The 21,875-nt window shown below is 39.9% G+C and overlaps 2 protein-coding genes and 1 long non-coding RNA gene across 3 annotated transcripts; 1 reads left to right on the top strand and 2 right to left on the bottom strand.

Annotated features, from left to right (window-relative positions):
• Positions 1 to 1,565: 1,565 nt before the first annotated feature.
• LOC308103449 lies at positions 1,566 to 2,298 on the bottom strand. Its single transcript, XR_013934741.1, has 3 exons — positions 2,274 to 2,298; positions 2,045 to 2,139; positions 1,566 to 1,781 (listed from the first exon to the last, which is right to left on the bottom strand). It is a non-coding gene; the product is annotated as an uncharacterized lncRNA (long non-coding RNA).
• A 114-nt stretch (positions 2,299 to 2,412) lies between these two features.
• Positions 2,413 to 7,633, bottom strand: LOC308102993 (OX-2 membrane glycoprotein-like; the record flags this gene model as incomplete). Its single annotated transcript, XM_080452849.1, has 5 exons — positions 7,481 to 7,633; positions 4,655 to 4,990; positions 3,522 to 3,821; positions 2,618 to 2,656; positions 2,413 to 2,528 (listed from the first exon to the last, which is right to left on the bottom strand). The coding sequence occupies exons 2-5, from the start codon at positions 4,977 to 4,979 to the stop codon at positions 2,413 to 2,415; spliced, it is 780 nt and encodes a 259-aa protein (XP_080308975.1). The 5' UTR covers positions 4,980 to 4,990; positions 7,481 to 7,633.
• A 1,705-nt stretch (positions 7,634 to 9,338) lies between these two features.
• On the top strand, positions 9,339 to 18,851 carry hddc2 (HD domain containing 2; the record flags this gene model as incomplete). Its single annotated transcript, XM_080453099.1, has 6 exons — positions 9,339 to 9,422; positions 10,580 to 10,701; positions 13,309 to 13,411; positions 13,847 to 13,915; positions 15,668 to 15,806; positions 17,393 to 18,851. The coding sequence occupies 6 exons, from the start codon at positions 9,339 to 9,341 to the stop codon at positions 17,554 to 17,556; spliced, it is 681 nt and encodes a 226-aa protein (XP_080309225.1). The 3' UTR covers positions 17,557 to 18,851.
• Positions 18,852 to 21,875: the final 3,024 nt, after the last annotated feature.

Genomic DNA, 21,875 nt, shown 5'->3' with positions numbered 1-21,875 from the left:
TCCTACTCTCCTGTCATTCTGGACCCCAACACTGCCCATCCAGGCCTCATCCTATCTGATGATCTGACCAGTGTGAGACAAGGAGAAAGACAGAAGGTCCCTGACAACCCAGAGAGGTTTGAATCTCCGTCCTTAGTCCTGGGTTCTGAGGGCTTTAACTCAGGGACTCGCAGCTGGGATGTTGAGGTTGGAGACAATCCATACTGGGCACTGGGTGTGTTAGCAGATTCTTGTCAGAGAAAGGGAAAAGCACTGGGTCAAGTGTGGGGTATAAGCTTTAAGGAAGGTAAATACAAAGCAGACACAGAGTTAACACTACCAACTCTTCTCTCATTGAAGCAGAAACCTCAGAGGATCAGAGTGCAGCTGGACTGGAATGAAGGAAAGGTGTCATTCTCTGATCCTGATACTAACACACACATACACACCTTCACACACACCTTCACTGACACAATCTTTCCATACATTTACACTCATACTCTCCCTCTGAAGATGTTACCAGGCAAGGTCAGTGTAACTCTGGAATAAAGTAGTTTTCTATCTCTCTATACAGATTATGCCTTCCACATCTTTTTGCAATGATGTTTCATTATGTTTGCTTCTTTCTTGATGGGTATTAATGATGGTTCTCTTGGTGTTTGGATCAATGTTTCAGAGTATGGGGACCACCACAGGTCCAAATGGACCCTTATGGGTCTTTAACTCTGAGAGTGTACACATGGTACCAAAAGTACTCGGAAGGGATACAGTTCTGAACTGCATGATTTTTCCATCTCTGTATACTGTCGACTCATTGTGAAATCCACTTGGTGTTGATAATTTGTCCATACAGCTTTTATTTCTTCCACTTTGGTGCTATAATTTCTTTGCATCGCCGTTTCATTATTTTTGCTACTTTTTTGATGGATATTAATGATTGTTCTCTACTGTTGGTGTTTTAGATCGCTGTTTCTCAACATCTGGTCCAGGGACCACCAGGGGTCCAAATGGACTCTTATGGGTCTGTTACTGAGAGTGTACAAATGTATCCTAAAGAGACCCTTATGGGGTCCATTTGGTTCCATTTGTAAACACTTGAGGATTTTACAGTGTAGTTTGGCGTGGTCAGAAATATGAGAGAGAAAATGTATCAAATGGTGATCTGTCACTCCGTTAGCCCCTGGGTCACGGAAGTAATTCCAATAAACTGATTTTCAAAAATAGCATTTATTTTTACCTTGTCATTGTCTGCACATCAATGTTATTCAAACAAGAAAAATGCCCTCCAATGAAGGTTCAAGGTATTCTAGTGTTCTATTCTAGTGTACAGGTACATCAAGAGTCACATTATTTCGTTGTGGTTCAGACATTGTAGCAGCATTAATAATGGTAAACAGGTGCTTGAAAGTGCTGTGTGCATCGTTATTACTAGGCTCCTAGATTATAAACATCTGTGATTCTGTGAATGATTAAAAGAAAAGTACAAATCAAACATAGATAATAGGTGTGGTTCTCTAAAAACACAATAAAAATATAACATACATTTAATCAAATATAATGAATAGTGCACATGTGACATGTTATAATATAAGTGAAGATCCGTGAAATGTATCTTCTTTTAGCAGCCATTGTTATCCAGTGAGACGTACAATAAAATTAATAATGTACTACATAATTAAAATTGTCAACTAGCACTCTAAATGTTTTGGGTTACAGTTTCCACCATTAAACTATGGGCATGAGCAGCAGTTTCTCTCCATCGACTTGTCTCTCAGGCTCACAATAACATCTCACAAAAGCCCCTGGGAAGAAAGAGAGCACAATGAATAAAGTAATTTAAACTCAGACAGTCATAAAGAAAGAGAGAACACAGGCATGAGAGTGAGAAAGAGACACACACAGTCAGAGGCAGCACACACGTACGCTTACACCTTAATCAGCTATCTTCTTCTGAGTGTAATGAATATTCAGTAAGACGATGAATTAGAAACCATAACAACTAAAAAGAAAACAGACCATATATACTTCCAATTAGAATTCACAAAGTGTATTCTTATTCACCTACCTGTCAAATATCAGGTGTTTGGGTATTCAATAGGCTTATTCTTCTGTGGAGAACACTGTTTAATCTGATCTTGTGGGACTAATGGCTCCTTTTTCCTAGAAGGGGGGACGGGGGGCATTCAGGTTAAAATAGTTCAGAAACGTACTTAACTATTATTGTATTAAAAAATAAATAAAAACATAGACCAATGGACAGACAGAGTGGTTACTGGTGTTCAACTGTGTCTTACTCATGGATTGTTGTTTGGATTTCCGGGTCATTGTACGACCTAAAGGAGAAAAAAGAACCAAAAAACAGTTAGAAAGTCATCCGTCTAATTTATGTTCAGAGATCACCTCTGGTTCAGCTGAGCTGCAACTCAAAGACGTTTAAAACAGATTGTTATACCTGATCGTTCCTTGTCGTTGAAGTCTGAGGACTAATCCAAATGCGATGATTATCACACCAACACCAATGACAGCAGCAACACAACCAACCACTAGAACTGTGAGGAAAAGATGACAAATGTGACTTTGTGTCTTTACAATGAAACACTCAGGATTAACACAGGCACGCTGATGAACAAGAACTTACCGAGACCACCCTGACACGCTTCAGATTTATCACACACATCTGGGAAAAGAACGCATCATAGAGAAATTAGTAACAAAGATCATATATCCATAAATCCAACAATCCATCACCTACTTTTGTTTTCATGTTACTCTCCCTATCTCAGCCCCCCCTTTTTTTCTCAATTTTCTGAAAACATTATAGCTTGCACAAAAACTAATTTCACCCACTGATTTACAGCTGTAAACTGTGATGTGACAATAAAACTGATGCTCATTCTGATGCTAAACCTTCAGTCTAATTAGACCTTTTCGACTTCAAGAACTAAGCGACCAGTGGTCAAGTAACTAAGTGCATTTACTCAAGTACTGTACTTAAGTACAATTTTGAGGTACTTTTACTTTACTGGAGTATTTCCAATTGTCTATACTTTTACTTCTACTCCACTACATCTCAGAGGCAAATATTGTACTTTTACTCCACTACAATTATTTGAAAACTTTAGTTAGTTACTTTGCAGATATAAATTATTACATTATAAAACATACATTAACCACTTTAGCCCTATTTTATACATAGTATATTTGAAAATAGCCGATCTACAAGCTCACAACGCATCGCGATGCGTTGTGAGCTTGTAGATCTGCTATTTTCAAACTTTTCAGTACTTTTACTTTTGGTACTTTAAGTACATTTTGATACCAATACTTTTGTACTTTTACTCAAGTAAATTTTGAATTTTGGACTTTTACTTGTAACAGAGTACTTTTTCCACCACTGTAAGCGACACATAGTGCCGCGTGACAGGTTTCAGGTTGTGGAAGGCTCTTGCTTACCACCTTGTATCTGAATAGTTTTTTTAATTAAAATATTGGAAACTGGAATGAACAATAGCAACATTATGGAAAATTAAACCATCTCTCACCTTGCTTATCAGAATAAATGACCGTGGACGCCTCCTTTACGACGCCTGAGTAGAGACGCAGCACACAGCGGACCTGCGTGTCGTTGCTACAGAGCCTCTCCAGTGTGACATTACTGGTCACTGTGACGGTGCCGTTGGAGTTGGCCGTATGGACGGTGCTGTAGTTTGAAGACCCCACGTGTCTGGGGACCTCCAGGGTCACCATGGGAGCGGGATGGGACACGGCCTGGGCCGTGTAGGACACGACCGTCAGCTCTGTGCCGTTGGGTTTCGTGACGTGTAATATGGGCTCGGGTTGCTCTGCAAAAACAAACAATCGTTTTGACAAATTGTCGTATATACTTATGAGGACACTCCATTAGTCCTCCTGTATATCGGGCGCAAACCTCCTAGCTAATCCTATTTAATTTTCTTATCAGTGCATATTGAACACCCTTTACGTCTGTGCGTAGGTTTTACAAATATTGAACCAAAGAAAAGTATTAAAAAGCGCTTCTGACTAAACCTCCTAACTCCTCAAACTGTCGGTCAAACCAACTAACTTTTTTTTTTCATCTGACTTCCAGTGGTGGAAAAAGTACTCAAATGTTTTACTTAAGTAAAAGTACCAATACTGCAATATAGAAATACTCTGTTACAAGTAAAAGTCCAGAATTCAATACTTACTTGAGTAAAAGTACACAAGTATTGGCATCAAAATGTACTTAAAGTACCAAAAGTAAAAGTACAAAAATGTTTGAAAATAGCAGATCTACAAGCTCACAACGTGTCGCGATGCCACACGTTGTGAGCTTGTAGATCGGCTATTAGTAGGGCTTAAGTGGTTATTGAATGTTTTATAATATCATAATTTGTATCTGAAAAGTAACTAGTAACTAAAGTTTTCAAATAACTGTAGTGGAGTAAAAGTACAATATTTGCCTCTGAGATGTAGTGGAGTAAAAGTAAAAGTATTGGAAATTGGAAATACTCAAGTAAAGTACAAATACCACAAAATTGTACACACACACACACACACACACACACACACACACACACACACACACACACACACACACACACACACACACACACACACACACACACACACACACACACACACACACACACACACACAGAGGACCATTTCTTACCATAAACTGTGAGGCAGGTTTTCCTGTAGATGGCTCCTTCGGGGTAGGCATTAAACAAACATCTGTAACAGCATTCGTCTGCTTTGGTCACATTCCTGACCACTATGGCAGTGTTATGCAGTCCCGTGTCTTCAAACTCCACTAAACCCTGAAAGGGAGGGTTGATCTTTGTGCCAAAGCGTTTGTTACAGCTGCCAACGTCCTCCGTTCCTCCTGGTATTATTTTCTGCCACGTAACCTGAAGAACGTTCTTGGGTTGCGTGAGTTGGCATGTGAAGTGGGCCTCCTCTCCCACCATGGCCCTTACATCATCCGTTTGGATCATGTTTGATAGAACTATAGGTGGAGGAGGTGACAGTTTTAAGTGCATAGCATTGACTTTATAATCATTGCAAACAAAGAAGCAATGCTACTATACAAAAGGTTATGAGGCAAATTCTATACCATAACTTTTTTAAATTATTATTATTATGTATTTATTTACTTGTAATCTTTGGGAGACCAATCTATGAACATGTTTATTGTTAGACATGACCATTTCAGACCTAATTGTGGTATGGTCTGTTAGTTGGTCCAGAATTCCTATGTACTGCAGGTACAGATAACAGTGAAACTGTGATGAAAATAAACATTCTTGTACTTTCTCTAGTTGTATTTAACTTGCACATGTAATAATGTTGAAGATTAACTATCAATCAATTAGTGGGGGACCCCCTGGAACCCCCTCAAGCACCTCGGGGGTCCCCGGTCCCTATGTTGAGAACTACTGTATAGGTATGCGTATAGGCCTACATTATTGGTCTATTTTTGGCCTTGGTTTGGGCTTGGTTTATTGGCCTATAATTATCAACACAGTAGCCTTCAAATGAGTTGTCATTGATAGCTCTTGAAAATAGATGATCTGGTGCCATCGTCTGGCGGAAGAAGAACTGGGCTCTATGCTTTGGTGGTGGGGGTTGGGCTTTCTCTTTACATTTTACATTTAGAACCCATCTATGTATGACATGTTAAAAGCCAATTTGTCTATAACAGTGGCTGTGGCGCAAAATGAGCTAAATCCACTGGGTTAAATTGGGCCAATTATCCCACATTTTTTATCATTATTCTTTTTTTTCTTTGCTACTCAAATTATGCTGAATGACCTTTAATTTGGATGAATACACTCATTTAAGAGACGTTTTCAATACTAGAGGTTCGGCCCTCACACCTACATGGCTCCACCGATCCGACCGGTCGGATATGTTGGTGAGAACAGACTGCAGCCCTTTACAGTGGTGGAAAGTAACTAAGTACATTTACTTAAGTACTGTAATTAAGTAACATTTTGAGGTATTTGTACTTTGCTTGAGTATTTCCAATTTCCAATACTTTTCTACTCCACTACATCTCAGAGGCAAATATTGTACTTTTACTCCACTACAATTATTTGAAAACCTCTTTGCAGATATAAATTATTACATTATAAAACATACATTAACCACTTTAGCCCTATTTTATACATAGGCTATTTGAAAATAGCCGATCTACAAGCTCACAACGCGTCGTGATGTGACGCGTTGTGAGCTTGTAGATCTGCTATTTTCAAACATTTTAGTACTTTTACTTTTGGTGCTTTAAGTACATTTTGATGCCAATACTTTTGTACTTTTACTCAAGTGAATTTTGTATTCCGGGCTTTTACTTGTAACGGAGTACTTTTACATTGCAGTATTGATACTTTTACTTAAGTGAAAAATGTGAGTACTTTTTCCACCACTGGCCCTTTATATTAAGTTAGGCAAAAAACATCGCAGAGGCGCTCCGTCTGAATCGGACTCGAGCCACGAGAGTCACCACCGAGCGAGCTCAGGCGAGCAAGTGTCTGTGCCCAGCAAGGGCGTACCGTCATAGAGGCCAATGGGGCCATGGCCCGGTCTGGAAAACTCTGCTCCCCTATTTTTTTATATAGCCTATATTAAAAAAAAAAAAAAGTATTTTTTTTCCTCTACCGGCGCAGTAGCTCCGCAGCCTCCGCCCACCCCACCGTTCCCATTGTCAAGCGGCCCCAGCCAGACATGCTAATTGCCTCTAATAAACAAGTCGTGATCTCTATGGCTGTGCTAAACATGTTCTGCAGGTTTTGGCTCTGCTGTCTGCCCTTATTGAAATGAAGGGTCGCTATGCTGTGTCCCTCCTCCCTCGTCCTGTGTGCACTAACAGTCACTCACTGCATGCACTGAATACCAGTGGTGGAAAAAGTACTCAAATTTTTTACTTAAACAAAAGTATCAATTCTGCGATGTAAAAATACTCTGTTACAAGTAAAAGTAAGGTATTCAAAATGTACTTGAGTAAAAGTAGAAAAGTATTGGTATCAAAATGTATTTAAAGTACCAAAAGTAAAAGTAGGCTACTCATTATGCAGAAGGTCCCATTTCACAAGTTTTCAAATGTGAAAAAAAAGTTTTCTAACCCTTGATACTTTTACTCAGTAAAACACGAGGATGGAACACACTGAGGGATGGGAAGAGTGTTGTTAATGTTGTTTTATGGTCATTTAATGAATTAATTAAGCAAAAAAATCGCGCGCGCTTTGCGCGCGTACATGCCCGCAACGCAGTGGGTGGGGGGCCGGGGGGAAGGGGGGAGTCATTAAGAATCTTGCCCGGTCCACGTTAGAACCCACCATACGCGCCAGACTGTGCCGAACGTGGCGAAATCTGCTTCAACCGACTCAGTGCCGTTCGAGTTACGTCCCGATAGGGACAGAATCATAAACCATCACCCTATTCTCAGCACCCCCGAAACGTCAAACATGCCCTAGTAGGTTCTGGTGGCCAGAAATACCTGGTGGGTCCGACCGTTCCGAGGTCGCCGGATTTGACTGGGGCGAGTGGACTTTGGTGGCCAGAACTACGTGGGTCCGACCATTCCGAGGTCGCCGGATTTGACCCGGGACGAGCGTGTTTTGGGGCGAGCGTTCTTGTATTCTTCTAAACTGTCCACAGCCCTCCGCTCTGAGACACACACATAGTAGACAGATGGTAACATATTATAATGAGCAGTAGTGTGGACCAAATATATGAAGATAGGTTGGAAATGGGTGAAGTGGTCCTTTAAATGATCTAGAATTTGAATACTAATCCAAGAGTAGGCCTATGACACAAACATTTAGAACAAATTATAGCTCTAGTTGCTAGCCTCCATTCATAGGCCTAGAGATGCATAATACAAATAAATGACATGAATTCTTAAAACTTCACGAGTTATCTCCAGTCTAGTGCCCACATTAGTTTTGGTGCCGAGTTGCCCCGTGCACTCTTAATTTCAGTGCCCAGTTCTCTCCAGAGCCCATCACCGTACCCAGATCACGTGTACCCCACCCGCCAGGTGAAACTTAAAAGAAAGTATGATGTGATATACATTACCTGCACCAAGCAGATACCCGAACACGAACAGCACAGTTGTCCTCCACATTGTGCCTGAGTCACGAAAGCTTTGGGGTTGTGTCTGTGTACTAGGTATAAATAATGTTTCCAGATGGGAGTGGCCAGAGTATACAGTATAGTGTCCCCACACACGTAGGCTCTTCCAACTAAAGCCCTGTTGGAGTGCTGGCACCGGCTTAAACAGAAACAGATACCATTCCCGGCTTCTCCAGAAAAAGGAAGAAGTCATTGCAAAAACAGTGCTTGAAGTTTGTTTAGACTCTATCTAAACAAACTGAATGTTATTTTAATAATTGTCGGCCTATTTGACTTATTGGCCTAGTCAATACGCATGACGCATCTAGCTGTAACACAATCATGTGTATCATCCACGGGATGAATTTAATGAATTTTAAAAGATGATAAAGGCAAAGTTAGTTTAATGAGTAGGCCTAGCCTTCCTATTCTGACCATTCATAAATTAACTGATATAAGAGCTATGTTTCAACACCAGTGAGCAGATTCTCAGGGTGTAATTGATGAGCTTTTATAAGAAGAGAAAGCATAAAACAGTGGCTTTTACTCAGGTAGCGGTAGTCTACTGTATTTAAGTTCAAATTTGAGATACTTATAGCCTACTTTAATTGAACATTTACATTTTTCGATTGGCCTACTCCATAGGCTACTTCTACTAATCGAGTCCACACTTATAGATTGATTCATCCAACATTTATAACCGTCTTGAACTTAAGGCTGATCCACACTACTCACATCAGATGCATGCAAATACATATATAGGCCTACCTTTTGCTCAACTAAAATTAGGCTTTTCGACAGCTTTAGTTATTAGTTATTTTATAGTTAAATTATTATTACAAAACATATATTAACCACTTATTAAAGTTAGACAAATGTTGAAAGATTTGAGTTCTTCAGGCTTACTACTTTGGTAGCCTACTTTATATTTTTATTTGATACCAATACATTACTTGGAGTGCAGGCCTTTTACTTAGCCTAGTATTTTATATTGTGCTAGTGGCTACTAATAAGTAAAACAAAAAGACCAAAAAAAAGCGTAGCCCACTCCTTGATTTCCACCACCACTGATGAGGAAATTCAAAATAATCACTGTTCCACTTCCAGTTACCAAAGAAGAATAGATCAGAACATTCCTTGGAAAATTCCCCGCTCATTCCAGTGTAATCCCCCGCATTGGCTTCTTAGCCGGTGACGTATGTGGCTGACGTAACCAACGTCTGTTACGTCATCACGTTGTAATGGCGGCGTCCTGCAGCAACAATAACAACACATCCAACATGAAGAACATGCTGCAGTTTATGAAACTTATTGGACAACTCAAAGTAAGACTTGACACTTATTACACTTATATTTATTGATAAAATATACTTCATGTTAACTCCGTCACACCAAGCGCAGATAGAGTGGCCTTGGATCCAGCCCTGAAACATGATTGTCATATCACGACCGTCATGGATTAACTTCAACCTGGTGTTTGCACTTTCTCCCTTTTTGGTCCGTACATCTACATAAACGTTTTGATTTCAAATATAAAGTGTTTATCCCATGGCCACGGATGTTACAATTATGTACAGGTCCTCAGAAGTACCCGTATCTTCCGTATTGTTAAATAAAAAGCATTTTAATCCGATTGATGGCCATTTTTCCGTATGCTGTCAACAACGCTACCCTATTGGTTGGGAGGTGTATTGCACTGTGATACAAGTGCGATACTCTACGAGAAAATGGCCACCGATCGGATTAAAATACCTTTTATTGAACAATACGGAATACACGGGTACTTCTGAGGGCCCGTACATAATTGTAACATCCGTGGCCATATATAATATATTTGAAATGTGAACGTTTGTGTAGATGCATGGAGCATAAAGGGAGAAAATGCAAACACCAGGTTCATCCATGACACTGTCGTGACAGACAGCCGTCGTGTGATCCAACTCATCCAAGGATCATTAATTTTCTCATTTAAATGTCAGAATTGGTCTTGATCCAAGGCCAGTGTCAGAGCTACGGCGGCGCTGGCTATGGCCAGATATTATTGTTATTTTTTAAAAATTATTTGTCTGTCATTTCATTCATTCAGTGTGTGTGTGTGTGTGTGTGTGTGTGTGTGTGTGTGTGTGTGTGTGTGTGTGTGTGTGTGTGTGTGTGTGTGTGTGGACACTTGTGGGGCACGTTCACAAACTTGTGGGAGGATTGCAAAAGACAAATGCAAGAAAGTTGACTAAATACTGTTCTGTCTCAGCTATCATGGGCAGTCTGTCTATCTGATGATGTTTCATATATATACATTTCTGTATATAGTAGTATGTCATCAATGTTTTATCTTTTTTCCTCTGTGTGTTAATAAGCATGTGCAGCAGTTGTATCTAGTTTAACCGTAATGTAACCTTCTACTGATCAGGGTTTGGATCTGTTATGTATTGCGCTTTTTGTGCAGATCCAAATAAAATAATTAAAATGTGTGTGTTCATTACAGAGGGTCCCGAGGACAGGCTGGGTGTACAGGAAGGTAAAGGAACCAGAGAGTGTTTCAGACCACATGTACAGGATGGCCCTGATGGCTCTGACCATCACAGACCCTACAGTGGACAAGGACAGGCAAGGATGCTGGCTCACTCACACAGATACCAGTGGTGGAAAAAGTACTCAAATGTTTTACTTAAGTAAAATTATCAATATTGCAATGTAGAAGTACTCAGTTACAAGTGAAAGTCCGGAATAAAAAATGTACTTGAGTAAAAGTATTGGTATCCAAATACTTTTGGTACTTAAAGTACCAAAATTAAAAGTACTAAAATGTTTGAAAATAGCAGATCGGCTATTTTCAAAAAGCGTATTTATAAAATAGGGCTGAAGTGGTTAATGTATGTTTTATAATGTAATAATTTATATCTGCAAAGTAACTAGTAACTAAAGTTTTCAAATACGAAATTTGGAAATACTCCAGTAAAGTAAAAAAAATACTTCAAAATTGTACTTAAGTACAGTACTTGAGTAAATGTACTTAGTTACTTTACACCACTGCCTAATACTCTGATGATAATAAAACATAATAATAAATGAATAATAGAGCATCAAAGTCTATCCGTTACCCCCCTTGGTAGATCTGTGATACAAAAATAAACAAATGAGGTTGGTGATTTTTCTCATAATGGATATGAAGCATCAACTGACAGTGAAAAGGCACTAATTTATCCAAAGAGTATAGAGAATAAATCACTGTCCAGAAATTGACTACAATTATCGGGCTTAAAAATTACCTAAAGACTACATCTCCCATTACCCAGCGTCCGGATCACAGCACAACCGTAGCGTATAATAAGCATCACGTTGAGTTACTTTCTGTAGGAGAGTAGCGCTGTCAGTTCTCAGTTGTTGCATTAGCGCATTAAGACCTGAGGCCGATTCTACAAATGCCTTCTAAATCAGTGGTTCTCAAACTTTTTCGTGCTAAGGACCCCAATCTGAAAATGTTTTGTGCCAGGGACCCCCAGAAGAGAAGATTTGTCTTAGAAATGCAAAATTATTCAAAATCTTCCAAAAATAAATGTTATTCCCCCCCCCAAAATTCAAAAATAGCAGGTGTACAAGCTCGCAGCGCTGCGAGCTTGTATATCTGCTATTTTTAAGAACCACTGTTCTAAATCCTAAGACTTTTCTGACAAAGGTGTATTTAATGGGTTAACCAAATTAAATACTAACACACACACTGATGACTGATGTCGTGAAATCTAAGGAATATCATGTCAGGAATGTTTGTATCGGAGCGTGACGTGTTTCAATGGGCACGGTGAGTCACGTGCTTTCCTACTGTAGTTTCCAACGTTACTTCCGGCTACCGCCACACTGCTAACCCTATTAAAATTGACCAATGGGTGTGTTGGTGGGTAGTGGGTGGACGGGCAAACACTTGACTCAGACATAACCATAATACATAAGAGTTCCCACCGCAGCTACACCCAAATGTGGCGTACATGCACTGATGTCAGACAAACAGAACCGGTTGCCTAACAACGCTGTGACGGGGCTGTGAGTTCACACTGCAGCTACACCCAAATGTGACGTACATGCACTGATGTCAGACAAACAGAAACTGCAAACAGAACCGGTTGCCTAACAACGCTGTGACGGGGCACGCATGACCATATATGGCGTGTGTCCTGCTGACTGTGACGGCATGTAAATTTAAGTTGACGATGAATTAACACAAAAATATTTGAGATTAGCAATTTAATTGTGTTTTTGGCATTGAACATTGGAACATAGGAATACAACTTAACATTTGTGTTTGGTTTTTAGGCTTCATAATCACAAATTGCACAGGGCAGATATGACAAGGGACACCTTGTCATATCTACTTGTCATATTTGTCATATTTACATTTCTTGAAAATAATTGTGTGTAATAATTGTGACAGGCCTAATGACATCAGACACATGACTCAGACATATCGGTTGGATCAGCGGTGTAACATAGGTGTGAGGGCCGCGTAGCGTAGAGGCCCGAACCTCGGGTTAATACAATTTTCTCCAAACACAGACATTATAAAATGTAACTAAATATCATAAACGACACATGCCTGACAGCATCGCCGGACTAATTTCGTTACCTTTTTGGAACAGTTCGTAATCGACGTGATGTTAAAAAAGTGAATGGGGGGAAAATCCAGGGGATAATGACTTTGCTACTCTATGACTCTATGTTTTCAGGCCAAGAACCCCTTAGCTGAGAGAGAGATGAAGTAGGGACCCCCCACTATGTATTGTATAAAATTGTGTTGCAGTTTAAACTTCATAGATTTCATAGATAGCTTCATATACTGTATTTTCAGACATTTAACCACTTAAACCGTCAATACTTAGTAAACTTGACCTTCGGCTCTATACTTGCTCTGCTCTTTTCCCCTTTCTACACCAAACCTCCTTGGCCGAAAATAGCAGATCTGCAAGCTCTGCGAGCTTGTAGATCTGCTATTTTCGGCGAATGTTCCCCTCAGAACAGGGATTCTAGGGGTCAAGTTGTTCATGTAAAAAAGAAGTTCCTCTCACACAAAGATTTGGCGGACCCCCTTTAGTAACTCTGAGGACCCCCTAGGGGTCCCGGACCCCCTGTTGAAGACCCCGGCTCTATTATAATAATAATAATAATAATAATAATAAATGATAATAATACTACTAATAATAATACTAACGTGGTGTTCTCCAGGTGTATGAAGCTGGCTCTGGTTCATGACATGGCAGAGTGTATTGTAGGAGATATCGCTCCATCAGACAATGTCAGTAAAGCAGAGAAACACAGACGGGAGCAGGTAAGAGACTGAGGAGTCACATCATCCACATAACCTGCATACCGTCACTGTCAGGTGAAAACCTTGTATGTCCAAAACTGTTACTTTTCAGGAAATGGGGGGACAAAGGAACCTGTGTTACAATGGATCCAGTGTAGTTATTATTAGTCACACGCTCCTGTTAATACCTTTGGTTCCATTTTTATGACATCGACAGACAGACTGAACCACTTTCACTTTGACTCTCAAAATGTTTCCAAGGTAGTGAAAATAGCAGATCTACAAGCTCACAACGTGCCACGATGCGGTGCCTTGTGAGTTTGTAGATTTGCTGCGACACCCTTGATGAATTAGGCTGGACATTAATTTACGAAAAAGAAAAAGTTAAATATGGAGGTACAAGGTTTCTGCCCGACAGCAACAAAATACTGATCTCTCCTCTCCTCCTCTCCTCAGGAAGCAATGACACATCTAACAAGTCTGCTGCAGGATGGACTTAAGCAGGAGCTTTATGGACTATGGGAGGTACGTGCGTGTGTGTTTGTGTGTGTGTGTGTGCGTGTGCGTGTGCGTGTAGTCATTCATCTTGTTTATTATGCCTCAGCAGCGCTATATCACTTAACCTGACTTACATAATGTAATAATTACACATTTATAGATACACTAGCATAGCGGGACCATTTGTATTGCTTTATTAGCTCTGTAAGAAGATAAAAGCCAGCTTAGATTGTACTATTCTCTGGAACTCTACTGGAGGGATGGAACACCATTCTAACAAAATATATTCCCTCATTTGGTGTTTTGATGATGCTGGTGGTGGAGAGTGCAGTCTAACACGTCGGTCCTACATCTCTGGTGACTGTGAAGGCCATAACATATGAGTCACATCATTTTCATACTCATCAAACCACTCCTGTGACACCTTGTGTCCTGTAGATGGCACTATTGTCATCCTGGAAGATACCAATTCCATCAGAATACATGTGTTACATCATAGGATAAAGCTGATCACTCAGAATAACTTTGTATAGATTTGTAGTGAACCTTCCCTCTAAGGCAGGGGGTTTGTGTGATATGATATTTCACCACTAGCATCCCATTTCTGAGGAGAACTTTAGCCAAAAATAGCAGATCAACAAGCCCACAACGCCTCGCAGCGCGAGGCGTTGTGAGCTTGTAGATCTGCTATTTTTGGCAAAGAGGTTTAGGTGTAGAGGGGAAAAAAGCAGAGTAGACCAAGTAAGAAAAAAATAGTTTAATCTGCAGCACAATTTTATACAATATAGAGGGGGGTCCCTGCTTCATCTCTGTCTCAGCTAGGGGGTCCTTGGCCTGAAAACGTTGAAGACCCCTGCTCTAAGGGGACAAGTGGACCCAAACCATGGCAGGAAAATGCTTTTCTCTTTTTTTTTTTACATACAGTAGTGCACTAATGCACGAGCATCACGGTCATCGAATGTGCACTTTTGACCATCATTTCCAACCCCTATATCCTAATGACATGAATGCAGATGTCACTCTAGTCACTGTTCCTATAGCTTCAGTCTTTGTGACTGAAGCTCCTGTCATCCGCGCCCAGTAATGACCCCTCTTTAATAGTCACTTAGATATCAATGTCAACTGGGCCTTCTCGTGATTTGTATTCATGCCACAGTGCATGATAGGATTTCAATTGTTTAATTGCGTCATGCCGTACACCTGTACAGAAGCATCTGCCTTCATTATGTTTCTTGTCTCATTTATTCAGGGTTTTCCTTTAATTTATCAACCGTCTGTATATAAATTATAAAAAAGAAAAACGGATTCCATGTGTTTCCATATGCCAGTTTATAAGGACATGCTTTCATAGTATTTTCTGGCAATTATCTCTGTCTCCCTCTCTCTCTCTTTCTCTCTCTCTCTGTGTATACATAGATAGATACATGGGTTGGGTAGATAGGTAGATACTGTATATTCTAATGTACTTGAGTTAGGGCTGGGCAAATAACCGAAAATAGATCGAAACCGATATGTAGAATCATTAACCAACTTATGACCGAATAATCGAAGAAGCACATTTTCTTTTTTTGTAACCCTGTATTGTCCTCCTTTGTACAATGTGGCGTACAAAAACAATGAAAATAGCCGATCTACAAGCTCGCGACGCGTTGTGAGCTAGTAGATCGGCTATTTTCACAACATAAATTGTTCGTTAATCAGAATCGAGGCAAAGGTTTGAAATAATGGTGATACTGATTTGAAGTCGTATGGATTGAGTAAACCCTTGTCTCTCTATAGGAGTATGAAAACCAGAGCAGTCCAGAGGCCAGGTTGGTGAAAGAGTTTGACCTTCTAGAGATGATCCTCCAAGCCCATGAGTACGAGCAGATAGAAGGAGCGCCTGGCAGACTGCAGGAGTTCTTTGATTCCACCAACGGTAACAGTGTCTTCCATCTCTGGTCTGGTCTCTCTCCCATTCTGCCCCTGTCACCGTATCACTCCATCATATTTTATTTTCTGTTTATCTTTCTCATTCATTTTCTCTCTGTTTAAAAACTCACTTTCTGTCTCTCTGGTCTCGCACAGAGCCACTGAGATATAAAGAGTTGTATTTTACAGCAATGGCGGATCATAGAAGCAAAGAATGTGCATATCTCTGCTGTCCAGCGCAAACCTGCTAACTCCAAAACGCTCATTGTTCAGGAAACGAAAAAACAAAATATACATTTTTCAGGAAATGAAGAAAACCTTATATTTTGAAAACAAAGCAATACTGCCTCATCAAAGTTGGTATAGTGACTTTATATATTCAGATACTTGCATGTGTCATTATATTATCAACACTTTACCCAAATCCAGCGCAAGTGGAGTTAGTAGTTTCAGACGAGCAGAAATCAAGCTGAAATGGAGTTAGGAGTCCGAACAACAATAGCTCCACTCGCTGCTGAGGGAGAGGTTTCAAAAGGGTACAAATTCCCAAAAGCTAACAATGGATCTCCAAGCTCACAATGCATCACAACGTGTGAATTAATGCCCTGATGCTTCATGACACTTATTATGTAGGCCTACAATAATAAACAGGACTTTAAATATTACAATAACTTCTGCAAAGAGGTAGTAGAACTAGCGCAACAGAAATGCTATTAAAGGGATACTCCACTTTCAAATAAAATAAACATTTGAAAAATATATTAAAAATAAATGAAAAAAGTAATGGAAAAATCACGGCCCCCTCACGCATTAGAGTGTCCTACTAATGTGTGAGGGGGCCGTGATTTTGCCATAACTTCTTTCATTTTTTTTAATATATTTTTTTAATGTTTATTTTATTTGAAAGTGAAATATCCCTTTAACTCCTTTCTTCTTGTCACATTGCTCTCCTCATTAAACACTTCATAGATTTTAGAAATATAATTACTTGTTTTCATAACATTAGCGTCAGTGCTAAATTTAAACAGGTACACTGCATAGTTTTAACAGACTACGGGGAGAAAAACCCTGTTGTTTAGTTTGTTTATGTGCTGCTCCGTATTCCTCCTCTCTGACTGCGCAGCCAGCGCGCTCTGCCTGTGTTGTGCAAAGGCAGCAGGAGACGAGAGGGGGGAAGTTGTGTGGTATTGACGGACAGTTTGAGGATCCAATGGAGTTGTTAGGAGTTAGCTGGTTCGTCCTGGACACCGACGATATAATAATCAATATGAAATCATGTGTAGCCAAAACCAACTTGCAGTTGATTTGGAATTTGTTTAGGTGTGCTCAGAGACAAGAATGCCCGATGGCAAATAACATTTGGCGATTTCCAAACACTGCTGTATAGTTCCAAACACTGCTGTATAGTTCCAAACATTACTGTATAGTTCCGAACACTACTGTATAGTTCCAAACATTACTGTATAGTTCCAAACATTGGACATGTACATTGGAATATGTTATTTCTGGAAATATTTTTAAAATGTCACCCAGGTTAAAAATGGTTCTTAATAGTAATAAAACTAGTGATGATGTTTTCTGTGCTATTATTAGGTCGCTTCCGGCACCCAGACGTGGTCCAGCTGGTCAGCTGTCTGAACGAGGAGAGAAGAGATGACATGAGCAAAGCAGACGCCGCAAAGCATTCTGGGAACATGGAGCCCGCCAGTAACAACACAGAGTCTGCAGAACCACACACTGACAGACACAGCTCCTGACTGTAGCACACACACGCGGACACACAAACACACACACACACACACACACACGCCCACACACACACACACATTTTATGTATTTTGTTTGTATCGTTGTTTGTTAAAGGAGAAGAAAAACTGGGTGGGAGCAGGCAGCATGGTGCCTCAGCTGTGTTAAGACAGTGTCTACATGATCCAAAGGTTGTGGGTTCAATTCTTCCTGTTTCTTTAACCCTTTAAGACCGGGAACGCAACTGTGTCATTTTAAGATTTCTTTGGCTTTATAAAAATAGCAGATATACAAGCTCGTAGCGCGGCACCGAGTGCCGCGCTACGAGCTTGTGGATCTGCTATTTATTTTTTTTAATCGTGAAAATGTGTGCAAATCTTTAGTTTGAATATATATATACTTTTTTAAAGCGAAAGTTTTTAACTCAAATCTTTGCTTCTGGGGATTTTACAAATGTCTTCTAAATCCTAACAGATTTTTTCCCTAAAGTTTTTATTTTATTTTATTTTTTATTTATGTTGCTGTATTATCAATGGTTTTCAAACTTTTTTCATGTCAAGGACCCCCTGTAGTAAATCAGAATCAGAAACCCCCAAAATAAAATATGTATTTTTCCACGGACCCCCTGCCATCTAAAAATATTTTGTTCCAGGGACCCCCAGAAACAAAGATTTGAGTTAAAAATGTATATAAAAGATTTGCACAAATATTGAAGATTTTTCTAAAAATAGCAGATCTACAAGCTCCGAGTGCTGCATTTTTTAAAGACTAGCATCCAGAAACTTCACTTAAAAGCACTAAAGAAACATGTTTAAATGTGTGGAGGTGCCATAGGGCAGCGGCTAGTTTGTGGACACCTCTGTGGTCTTTGGCAAATGGCCAAACATGGCGAACAGGGCCACAGGTTCAAGGCCACATGCAGGTTCAAGTCCAGCCTAGGGGAGGCACTCAGGGTGGGGAGCACTGTTGCTCCCTGCTGTTTCCACACAGTAAAGTTGGGGGGTTATGGCAACAAAAATAACACCCACCTGACCTTTTATGTAACCAAGGTAACAATGTCAATTAGGTGAGGTCACTTCCTGAACACCACTCCTCAGTGTTTGGTGTTTCTGTGCGGTGCTGTGTCAGCTGTCCTGTTCTCATGCTAAACTTGTTTATTCACACTGTTCAATATTTTTTTTAAATAAAGCATTTGTTAAAGCATTTGTTTTTTGGTGATTTCCTTTTTTTGTGCGTTGGTTTTTTAAGCATTTTATTTTAGATAATTTACTATTTTAGTTTTTTTTAATTTTCTGTCATTTCTAGTTTTTTCTCTCCTATTGCTGTATATGATTAGTTAACAAATTACTAAATTATAACTGTTCTGTTTTTTTTATTGAGGCATTTGAGATTTGGATGAGTTTTTTTTTTGTTAGACTTCTGTGGTTTGATTGATTGTTTTGCATTGTTGTTTTGTAATGTATGTGACCCATTTCGCCCTCTAGTGGCTACAATTGGGATGGTGTATGTTCATAAATTAACCATCTTTGCTTCAGACAGTCAGACACACACACACACACACACACACACACACATATCAATGAACCTGCAGTGAAAGTATTCCAGTCTGCAATCAATATAATAAACTATAATAAACTATACACATATGACGTCACAACCATGCCGTTTAAAGGTGTGTGTGTGTGTGTGTGTGACCACCGATCCAACCAATATGGTATCAAAATGTACTTAAAGTACCAAAAGTAAAAGTACTAAAATGTTTGAAAATAGCAGATCTACAACGTGTCGCAATGCGACGCGTTGTGAGCTTGTAGATCAGCTATTTTCAAATAGCCTAGGTATAAAATAGGGCTAAAATGGTTAATGTATGTTTTATAATGTAATCATTTATTATGCATTTCATCCTCTATATATTGTCCAGCAACCTTTATGATAAAGGCGAAAAAAGATAGTAGACCCGTAGGAGCCAGATTGCTCAGATGCCAAGGATCCTGTGTTAGGATTCGATCCCATGACCTTATGGTCTGAAGTCAAGAGCTCTTCCAACAGAGCTATCCAAGCACACTGACATTTGTACATTGACATTACACGATGGGTCATTCCACCAAATTAATTAAAGGCATTTGGCTCATGCACTTTACAAATGGGCTTATTGTCAGCAACAGCCAAGATCACAGGAGTCTATCCCTATTACAGCACTAGACCCCAGGGAGACAGACACATGCTGATTTGCCATTTCCAGGATTTGAGTCTTGAGTCCCAAGACTCAAGACCCAAAAGAGTCTTGAGTGGAACGAATTACTCCCGCGGAGACATCACATTTCTCTTTTGGGCCTTGAGTCCCAAGACTCAAGGCCCAAAAGAGAAATTTGATGTCTCCGCGGGAGTAATTCGTTCGACTCAAGACCCAAAAGAGAAATTTGATGTCTCCCCGGAATCATACGAGGAAGTAAAATGTATTTAAGCAAGAAAGGAAACATGGCCACAATAAATGGATCCAGGGAGAAAGCGTGGCAAAGTTGTCCAAAAATATATACAATTTATATGCAAGTTCATAATTATATAATTCAGTTAGGCTTAAACATGAGGAATGTATAGTGAATATTGGAATTATCGCCTAATCTACAATGCGATAGCCTATTATATGCGCCATGCATCCAACCAATATGTCTGAGTCTGCTCAGGAATGTGTCAAAAACAAAAAAAATCTATTCTTTTAAGTGTCTTGTTCAGGGACACTTTGACACATTGCTGAGGCCTGGGATCGGACCTGAGATTTATGGCTTGACAGGCAGGCTCTCTAACCATTCAGCTATGGCCACATCATCAACAATGATTCTAAGGCAGTTCTACTATGTAACAGTAAAGGGGTTTCAGGGGAAACCAGCAAAATGAGGAATAATATAATAAAAGACTGTCTCGCTAACAAAGCGTCATGTCTCTCATTTTCTACAATGTATTTGATATTACCTTTATATTATTTAATAAATTATGCATTTCATCCTCTATATATTGTCCAGCAATACCTTGTGATGTCAGTGACATTTTATTACAAATGAAAATAAAAATAAGAAACAGTGCAGTAACAATACGTTTTCGTATAGCAGCAATTTTGCATGTATACAATATAAATATAAATATATTGTCTGTCAGGCGGAAACCTCATTATGGCCAAAACTGTTGCTTTTCAGCATAAACATTCTAAAGCAACGAGGTCAGCAGAAATAGTGCAAAAAAACAAGACTCTCCCCACCAAAATCGGCAAGACACTATCTCCCGTTGACTGGCCGTATCTACATAGTCTCGCGTCTCGCGTAGCTTTCTACGTGAAGTGGGCGGACGCCAACCTGCTTCCGGTCTCCTAAAAAGGCGTCCGCCCACTTCACGCAGAAAGCTACGCGAGACGCGAGACTATGCAGATACGGGAAGGAAACCCGAGATGGTGTGTCTTGCCGATTTTGGTGGGGAGAGTCTTGGTTTTTTGCACTGTTTCTGCTGAATCAGCTGTTTTTGATTAAAGTCAGCTGCGAAAAACTGTCAAACTGGGGAAAAGTACAAACTTTGGCAGGCTACTAGTCCTACATACTTACACCTAGAAACCCCATTCAAACTTTAAAATGTTCATCTTACTGTGGACATGTTTGCCTGAAAACGAATCTTTGAAATGTTTCATAGTTTTAGAATTGTACTCCTTTAAAAGTCTGTATGACGTCCATACAATGTCCAAGAAGAGCTGAAGAGGTAGACCTCGTCGCTAAAAGACGCTGATGGGATTAATGAAAATGATTTTGTTTTGCTATTTCTGCTGAATCTGCTGTTTTTGCTATTTTAGAATGTTTATGCTGAAAAGTAACAGTTTTGGCCATAATGAGGTTTCCGCCCGACAGACAATATATTTATTTATGTAGTTTTTCAGGACTTTCAAAAAGCGTTAAGCAAAATGGGGTCCGGGGACCCCCAGGGGTCCTTGGGGGGGGGGGGGGGGGGGTTCCAGGGGGTCCCCAGAAAAATGTTATTATTATGGCTCTTTTGTTGCTACTTTTAACTTTTTAATGGATCCTATGTAAGTAAAGCCAGATAAAAGTGTCAAACTCCCAAAATCCACCAGAATACTGGAAATTACATCTAGGCCTACTCTGTTAAAAATGTTCTGTTAAAAATGTCCGTGTGTGTGTGTGTGTGTGTGTGTGTGTGTGCGCGTGTGTGTGTGTGTGTGTGTGTGTGTGTGTGTGTGTGTGTGTGTGTGTGTGTGTGTGTGTGTGTGTGTGTGTGTGTGTGTGTGTGTGTGTGTGTGTGTGTGTGTGTGTGTGTGTGTGTGTCTGTGAGTCAC

This window comes from Gymnoscopelus braueri (genome assembly GCF_963280865.1).
Source record: "Gymnoscopelus braueri genome assembly, chromosome: 16".
In the NCBI taxonomy this organism is placed as follows: Eukaryota; Metazoa; Chordata; class Actinopteri; order Myctophiformes; family Myctophidae; genus Gymnoscopelus; species Gymnoscopelus braueri.
Note: the sequence above shows the minus strand (reverse complement) of the source record. Positions and strands in the feature narration are given on the sequence as shown.